The sequence below is a fragment of the Ctenopharyngodon idella genome, chromosome 19 (genome assembly GCF_019924925.1).
Source record: "Ctenopharyngodon idella isolate HZGC_01 chromosome 19, HZGC01, whole genome shotgun sequence".
NCBI lineage: Eukaryota > Metazoa > Chordata > Actinopteri > Cypriniformes > Xenocyprididae > Ctenopharyngodon > Ctenopharyngodon idella.
This window is the reverse complement of record NC_067238.1, coordinates 32,877,106-32,885,757: the sequence shown is the minus strand read 5'-3', so window position 1 is coordinate 32,885,757 and position 8,652 is coordinate 32,877,106. Positions and strand designations below refer to the sequence as shown.

Genomic DNA, 8,652 nt, shown 5'->3' with positions numbered 1-8,652 from the left:
TCCTGAACTCAAACAATCATGTGCTTTTCAGGGTTCGTCACTGAACTCAATATATCCGTCTGAATAAAAACTCCCTAATGCCAATCATGATTGCAGAGTTTGAATATGTACAAACGCAAACGAGTCGTTCTGGTAAAGTGAATCTGGCCGATCGGCTCGTCTGAGGAGCGATCAGTGATCATCTGACCAGCACTGATGTTCAGAGCTACTGTAACATTCGTACATGAGCTGATGAAGCTTTTATCATTTATTGATGTAATGTATTTTAAGTTAAAATCTGGGGAGAAATGTGCATTTTCATTAAATGTCATGACAATTTCCCTTGTGCCACTTCCACAAATATTCATATGTAATATTCATTTTTCACCGAGAATGCATTAAATTGAATCAAGACAAGTACAGCACAGGACATTGATAATATTACATATGTGTGTATTGGGAATGAATGTGTGTTCAAGAGGACAGCAGGACTGGATAATGATCCGTTTCTCCTGCTTTAGTGCACTTCTCATGGAAACTTACAATCAGACTGTTCCCATGAGACCTCAGCACCTCAGACTCATCCATCCATCATAAAAATAGTTTACCATGAAATCTTTTCATTCTTTGGCCCGTTCTACCCTCCTCATGTGCCTGTGAATGATCTTCTCTTCACTGTAAAGCTGCTGTTCAGCGACTGTGAAGAACATCTTTCTCTAGAGGAATCCAGTGCTTCATGATCTCTCTCTCTTTCTGTAGGCATACATAATTACAGTTTGCTTTCTTCAAGAAAGACTTTTGCTAATAATTTAAAGATTGATTGTATTTTATCAGTTAAAACCTACTTTACTGAAAGAAGAATCAATTTCATTCAAACACAAAAATGTTTTAGTGATTCCTAACTTGTGAACAGTTTATGATTTCAGCATCTATAACTTCTGTGGGATGTTATCTCAGGCAGCCGAGAGAGAGAGAGAATAATTTATCTTCACTTGATTTAAACTTCACATTTAACTTCATTTCACTTCATAGTTTATGCATTCCCTAAACCTTGAGCTACAAATAAACCACAAAGTCTTTGTTTCCTATATTATTAAATTCTCGTAAAACACAAAGGCGATCAGATGTCCAGGATTCGCTCGTGCTCACTCCGGGACGCTGAGGAACGGAGACATCAACACCAGCGGAACTTCCTTGTCGCCGGTGCCGAAGAGCGGGAACATCTTCTCTGAGAACTCTGCCGCGAATGAATACAGCTCCGATCCGGTCTTGGCGTTGTAGAAGATCACCTGACCCTCCTCACAGTCCAGATAGACGCCTATGCGCCGTAAGTGACCGGTGACTTTAACCTTGGCCAGCGGCGGCGCGGTCAGAGCGCGCAAGTGGTTCCCGCTCCACCAGAGCGCGTAGTATCCGATAGCGGGCGTCATGTCGAACAGACCCTTCCTCTGCGCAGATTCACGCACGACTCCCAACTTCCAGTCCTTATTTTCACCAACGTTCACCTGGAAGTGAGTGTGACATTTAAAGCTTCAGTGCTAAAAAATATGAGTTAAATGTTGTGTTTCTGTGTGCTCTAAATCATCCGACCTCCCAGTAGTGGCGTCCAGACTCGTATCCCTCTTTGGCGAGCGCGCAGGACCAGACGTCGAAGCGCTGCGGGCTGTTCCGGTAGAACTGCAGCTTCTCGCCGCGCTTCAGCTGCTTGCGGTCGTCAGAGAGGATGAGGAACGGGTAAGCTGAGGTTGGGTTCAGTGTGACATCCTCTGAAACCAGACGGGGGTATTTCATCGAGATGGTCCTCACTGCAGAACACTAGATCCAACTCCTCCCACTTTATCTCCGCCCCCTGGATCTCGAGTGTTCTGCAGTGAGAGGCTACTGATTTCATCAGGCCTTGCATTTCACAAATCATTTATTTAATGTAGAATAAGAAGCCATGAAGGATATATAAAGAAAAGCATTTGGAGTCACTCACCAAGATAACCTTTAACCTTCTTGTGTCCTAAAAGACAAAATATCAAATCAAAACAGTATTTTAGGAAAAAACCTGCATATTTTAAACTCAACAACAGATTATCAAGACTGGAACTTGATGAGGGAAGTGAAAATATTGATATATAAATCTTTTCCTGAAAAAAAAAATCAATTGTCTTTTTATATTTTTATGATTGTTGATGTTTGATGAAAGCAAGCTAGCATGAGAATGTGCATTTTTGAGAGGATAAAATCATAGCTTGCATAAAAACAAAAACTAGGTACATTTCATGAAGACAGAATGTGCAGATTTGTATGTTATACCCAACGGTTTGCTGTTCGTCGCAGGATTATACTATTGGACACGCTGTTAAATCACTGCAAATATAAATAAATACTATTCTATTGAGGACATCAGGGCTTCAGCTCATACATTCATCGGGTTTCTTCCCTATCCGTGAGTTAGTGTCGGTCATCTGTCTGTAATACAGTCCTCCACTGTCCGGCATGGTTAATCTGTTAACCTGTTTGCGTTACGTTCCACCGGAGGGAAGAGAGTAGAGATGACCGCTGACATAATCTACACTAAAGAAACTGTTCTGATGACTCTCTGTCAGCATGTAGGCGAAATAGAGAGGTACACAGACATTTCTTTAACCTATGAATGTACTGCTGAGTGTAAAAAGACTCAAAGAAAAGGTTTTACGTTCTTTAAGTCAAATAATATATAATGAATGTTACTTAATATCCAACAACTTAATATCTGCTGCTCTGACCTCTTTTAAAAGAAGGTTGAGACACAAACAAATGTATGCATACATACCCAATTTTAATTTCCGTAGATCTGTAGAAATAAAAGAATTTGCAGAAGGAGCATTAATATTTCTACCAGAAGTGGTACAGATGTGTTTTCTGAGAGTTATTCTTCACGTACCCTTCAGTGACCATTCCTTCCTCCTGAGAGACCGGACGCTCATCATACTCTCACTCTCTGCTAACGAAGGCACTGAAACACAGAAATCACACTCGTCAAGTTTCTCTTCATAAGTCACTTTCTGTCACGCGTGTGTTCTGTTCCTAATATTAGGTTCCTGTGTTTGATGAGATGGCAGTTTCTGACCAGAGTGTCGGTAGTGCACTTCTCCGGCACGAATGTCGTCCAGTCGCTCACGGATCTCTCCTAAAGCTGCTTTCACGTCCCCGAGCGAGAAGTGTAGCGTCATTTCCTCCACCTCATGCAGATCCATGTCTGAGTCCTGCAAGGGGCTGTTGGCTTCCTCAAAACTCTGTCATCATAAAAACATCGTCATATTCAGAAGAGTCGCACCTAAACAAAATGAGGCTGACACGAGATCTCAGAGACTGCATCTCTGTACCTGAAGGAAGCCGATGTGATCATCTGAAACAGCCTGCGCCTCCAGTCGACCCCTGCGCTCCTGCAGCTGCGCTAACTTTGACTCCAGCTGGGAGACGATGCTTTGTCCTCGGCCAATCACAGCCTCTCTCCTCTCCTCGATCCCGCCCACCAGCTCGGTGCGGATGCGATGGACGGAGTGTGTGACGTCAGACAGCAGCTGCTCCACCTCGGACAGCTCGGCCTGAGAGTAGCTCTGTCAAACACCACAAACTCGATGAGCGCGTCTCGACCTCAGCTCAGAAGATACATACTACGGATGTTTATTATGAAAGAGATTTTTACAAGTGACTTCCTGTTCAACAGACATGAAGGCATCAACCGAAGAAATACGATTATGGAGACCATTCATTAAACTTCACTGTAAAAAACATTTATTTTTGAAACATTAATTTTAAAGTTATCCATAGCTTTTACATTCAAAAGACAATTACACATTTTTTTCAGTATATATATTTAATTTATCTGTGTTTTGTAAATTGTGCAATGACTATAAAGCTTGACTGGAGTTTTAAAACTGACCTGCAGGGCGTGTAGTTTGCTCTTCATCTCAGTCAGCTGAGCGTTTCTGTTGTCAATACATGTCTGAAGGTCCAGTTCTGTTCTTCCCAGGAGTCTCTAAGAGGTGAGAAAAAACATTACAACTCTTGGATATACTATGGATATCACTCCATCATTATCCTGGGAAGCAGGATCTGTACCTGTTTGCTGGCGCGTTCGGTCTGCACTGAAACTGTAGTGTGTGTGCGATGCTCCTCCAGCACACAGATGGCACAGATACACTTCTGATCCGTGCGACAGTAAACCTCCAGCAGTCGGCCGTGTTCCTGGCAGGTTCGGCCTCGCAGGGCCTCGTGTGGATCCAGCAGCCGATGGGACGCGTAGAACGGCGTCTGCTGGTGCGGCAGAACATGAATCTCGCAGTACGACGCTGTGCACGTGAGGCAGGAGCTGACGGCCTTCCTCTTCATGCCACTGCAGACGTCACATAAGATCTGCTCGCCCTCAGAGAGCGAAGCTCCGGTCATAGCGGCTTTCTGTCGCGGCTTGGCTTGAGGAGGCCCACCGTAGTGCATCTCTTTATACTTCTGGGCAATGTGTGCAAACACACGGTTTATGCTCAGCTCGGGACGTTCTTCAAACACCCGTTTACACAAAGGGCAGCTGGAGATGGAGCTGGACGCCCAGTAGCCGCCGATGCAGCCCTGGCAGAAGTTGTGGCCGCATGGCGTGGAAACCGGCTGGCTGAAGAGATCCAGACAGATGGAGCAGGTGAGCTCCTGCTCGGAGAAAAGATCGCTGTCCATCTGATACTCCTGCAGCCTACAAGACATCAAACATAGATAGTTCTAGTGGGACCGGGCCTCACAGCAAGGCTTTACCTTGCCAGCAATTATATATGACTTTAGGGAAGGGAGGACACTTTTTTTTATCCACCATCATCAGTTCAGTTTCTAACCCAATTAGCAAGAAACTTCCCATTGTGAATAAACCATTTGAATGAACCCATTTGAACTGAGGATATAGAATCTATATGGCATGAATTAAAACAAGAAGAAATATCTGTCAGTGGAGTTAGAAAAATAATCTTGTTTTCTCTTTGAATGAGGTTTATTTTTCTGACTCCACTGACAGATATTTCTTCTTTCTTTAAAGGGTTAGTTCACAGAAAAATGAAATTTCTGTCATTAATTACCCGTAAGACTTTAATTCATCTTCAGAACAAAAATTAAGATATTTTTGATGAAATCTGAGAATTTTCTGTTCCTTCATTGACAGTTATGCAACTACCAATTTGATGCTTCAAAAAGTTCATGAAGTGATTGTAAAACTAATCTATATGAATTGAGCGGTTTATATGATGAACAGATTTAATTTAGGCTTTTATTCACATATAAACATTGATCAGCATATAAAACTCAACTGAACCTGCTTGACGTGCAAGAACAAACCTCTCGCTGAAGCTCAAACGTGCTGCGTCACGAGAATGAACCTCATTGGCTCTCTCACATCAAGCAAACATTCTTGAGCTTCCGTTTACCACAATTTATGTGTTTGTGGATGAATGTTTATATGTGAATAAAAGCTTAAATCTGTTCATCATATAAAGCGATCGAGTCTCATCAGAAAATTTGGTCTAAACCGCTCGATTCATATGGATTAGTTTTACAATTTCTTTATGAACTTTTTTAAGCGTCAGAGTGGTAGTTGCATAGCTGTCAATGGAGGGACAGAAATCTCTCGGATTTCATCAAAAATATCTTAATTTGTGTTCTGAAGATGATCGAAGGTCTTACGGGTGTGGAACGACATGAGGGTGAATAATTAATGACAGAAATTTTCATTTTTGGGTGAACTCGAAAGATACTACTGTTACTAACTCATATGAGATGTAATTTGCATCTTGTTATTAGTGTTTGCTATAGTCATAATATCAAGATGATGCTGAGTTCAGTCAGAAAAATGAAGGGCAGTGGATTAGGGGCTGCAGGATAACTAATAAGTATTTAAATTAACAAATTATTAATAATATAGTAATATAATCTAACTAATCTAAATTAAAATGCTTAAAAAACACTAAAAAAATCTGATGTAGGCCTAAACTGAAATCATATTTCTTTTCCCCCTTCAGTAAGTATTGTTTTTATTTTATTGAAGAACTTTATTGCTGTTGCTCTGAGCAAGATGATGCATGATTTTTGACTCAATTTCTCCTAAAAATCCCACATATATATGCTCCTGTTTAATATTTACTGCATACAGAAAAGTATTTTGTTGTGGTTGAGAAAACTAACTAATATGGCTGCTCGAACACTTTCGGTGGCTTCAGCTCCTGCTATAGTAGTTCATAATTCCATGAGCACTGCAGACATGTATAGATATCACACTGTTTAAATACTCATAAGCCCTGAACCACGGCCACATTTTTCTGACTAAAATCAGCATCATGATCCAGCATGGAAACGTGTAAGCTGGTCTTTTCAGCGGGAGGTGTCTGCTTGTAAATTCACAGTCACAATGAATTAGATGTGCATATCTCAGAACAAAGGTCATGTGCACAAACATTTTGTAAAATGCTGAAAGTCAGGTTTAACAACGTCTGGTCGAGTTCCTTTAATGAGGTTGCATGATTATTGTTCCAACATACAGCACAAAAACTGCATTTAATGTTATTTTATATACAATAGGTTGCAACCTCAAAGGTCCAGTTTGTTAAAGCATAAAGTTATTATATTTAGTATGCAGTGTCAGTTAGCAGGTGTTTTTTGTTTTAAAGACTCTTCTTACGGTTACAGTCAGTGTCTCACGTATAAGTACAGAATGCTGGTAGTTCATGGATCTGATGAAATGGGTTTTATCTTCAGTTTCAGCACTTCATACACTCCAAACCAAACTGTGACCGCATGGAAGACTGACAGCAGACGGTCAGTACAGTACAGCTGTATATCAGATGCTTTATGAACTGGTGCTTTAACAATGAAATGGATTTTGTTCAGAACTGTGATAATGATTTGTTTTAAACTCTTGTAAGTAAAACCAGCCTTCAACAACACAACATTCATTTCTTCCTTCTTATACTGAAGGCAACGCAATCTTCATTAATATGAGAATATTCACAGTCAAACATCTCTTACCTTTGCTGTACCTGTGATGTTCTGTTGAATATGAAACGATGCCTCTCCTGCTACTGTTGTCCAGTGAATGTCGTTGTCAGCGTGCTGGTGTCTCTGTTCATGGTGTTGTGAGTCTGTCCCGTTGAGCGTGTTTCACACACAGAGGGATTGGCCGAAAGCAGTCGAGTAAGTCTGACAGGCTGGACTAGTGTGTGTCAGAGACAGAGAAAACACACGAGAGAAACAGGAGTGTGGAAAGATGTTTGAGCGCAGGGTATTTTGAATGCCTTCCAGCAGAGGCGTAGATTAACCCTTTCTACAAAAACAAGTGACAAGAAGACCCCAATCTTCAAGCAGAAGGAACTGGATGAAATATTCTGAACGATATAAATCCACAATCTGACTTGATTCAGACTGGAATTAAACCACACCATGTTTGTTCGTTTGTTGGCCAGAGGAGAACTGATCCACTGATCCTGGTTTCTCCCAAGGTTTCTTTCTCCATTCTGTCACCTGATGGAGTTTGGTTTCCTGCACTGTCGCCTCTGGCTTGCTTAGATGGGGTCACTTAATATTCAACAATATCATTGACACTATTGTATGAGAACTGAACTGAGCTGGACGGATGACATCACGGTTTACTACAGAACTGCTTTATAGGGGCAGTCGTGGTCTAACGGAGAGAGAGTCAGATCAGGTAACCCGGAGGTTGCGGGTTTGATTCTCAATACCGGCAGGAAATGACTGAGGCACCGAACCCCCAATCGCTCCCTGGGCGCCGCAGTGAATGGCTGCCTGCTGTGTGTGTGTGTGTGTGTGTGTGTGTGTGTGTTCACTACTTACTACTTCTAATGTGTGTATATGGATGGGTTAAATGTAGAGGACAAATTCCGAGTACAGGTTACCATACTTGGCCTTCACGTGTCACTTTCACTGTCGATGAACTGAACTCACCTTAAACCAAACTGAATCTACACTGAACTGATTTCAACTGAATAATTTCAAAGTTTATGATTGTATTTTCAGAGCTGCTTTACAGCTGAAGTGAATTCTGTTTAGATCATTGATATTTTTTACTGCTTTGAAACAATCTGTATTGAATAAAGTGATTTATAAATAAAACTGACTTCATGTCACCAATTCCAACAAGTAAAAGTCTAAAAGTATCTGTTTTTAACAGTACTTCATTTAACAGGATTTAGCTCATACTGAGCGTCGGCTAGTTCTCACCACCGAAGAGACGTGTTTATTTTCTAAATTAAAATTGAACACCTCAATATTGCAACAAACTATGTCTCGGTAAAGCTCAAAAATAGGCATTGGAAACCCAATATCTTTCAAAAATAAAATATTAAATCAAATTAAATCAGAGCTTCTTGTGATTGATGCACCATGGTTTCAAAAAATGAGAAATTTTATTGAGTTTCAACAAAAGCAAGTTCTTGGCATTCATTGACCCTCTTTGACTGAAAATGAGGCAGCAGATAGAGATAATTTTCTTACACTCTTAAAAACAGCTCCAGAAGGGGGTTTTCACAGTGATGCCATGCAGAAATATCACTTTTGCTCAGAGAAAATGTATTGGTGGCAGAGCGAGACGTAAAGTTTAAATGCGTAAATCTTCTAAATGTAAGTGTTGTCATGGTTTTGGAGCACAGAGGCTTATAG

At 41.0% G+C, this 8,652-nt stretch overlaps 1 protein-coding gene across 2 annotated transcripts; it reads right to left on the bottom strand.

Annotated features, from left to right (window-relative positions):
* Window positions 1-411: 411 nt before the first annotated feature.
* LOC127500481 (E3 ubiquitin-protein ligase TRIM7) lies at window positions 412-8,601 on the bottom strand. Of its 2 annotated transcripts, XM_051871645.1 has the most exons (10): window positions 7,006-8,601; window positions 4,072-4,693; window positions 3,893-3,988; window positions 3,333-3,566; window positions 3,077-3,242; window positions 2,891-2,962; window positions 2,780-2,800; window positions 1,958-1,984; window positions 1,570-1,745; window positions 412-1,484 (listed from the first exon to the last, which is right to left on the bottom strand). In XM_051871645.1, exons 2-10 carry the CDS (start codon window positions 4,675-4,677, stop codon window positions 1,125-1,127), a joined length of 1,758 nt encoding a protein of 585 aa, XP_051727605.1. In that variant the 5' UTR covers window positions 4,678-4,693; window positions 7,006-8,601; the 3' UTR covers window positions 412-1,124. The 2 variants fall into 2 exon arrangements, with proteins under 2 accessions (XP_051727605.1, XP_051727604.1); XM_051871644.1 differs by lacking the exon at window positions 7,006-8,601 and having other exon boundaries at window positions 4,072-5,047.
* Between the last annotated feature and the right edge of the window lie 51 nt (window positions 8,602-8,652).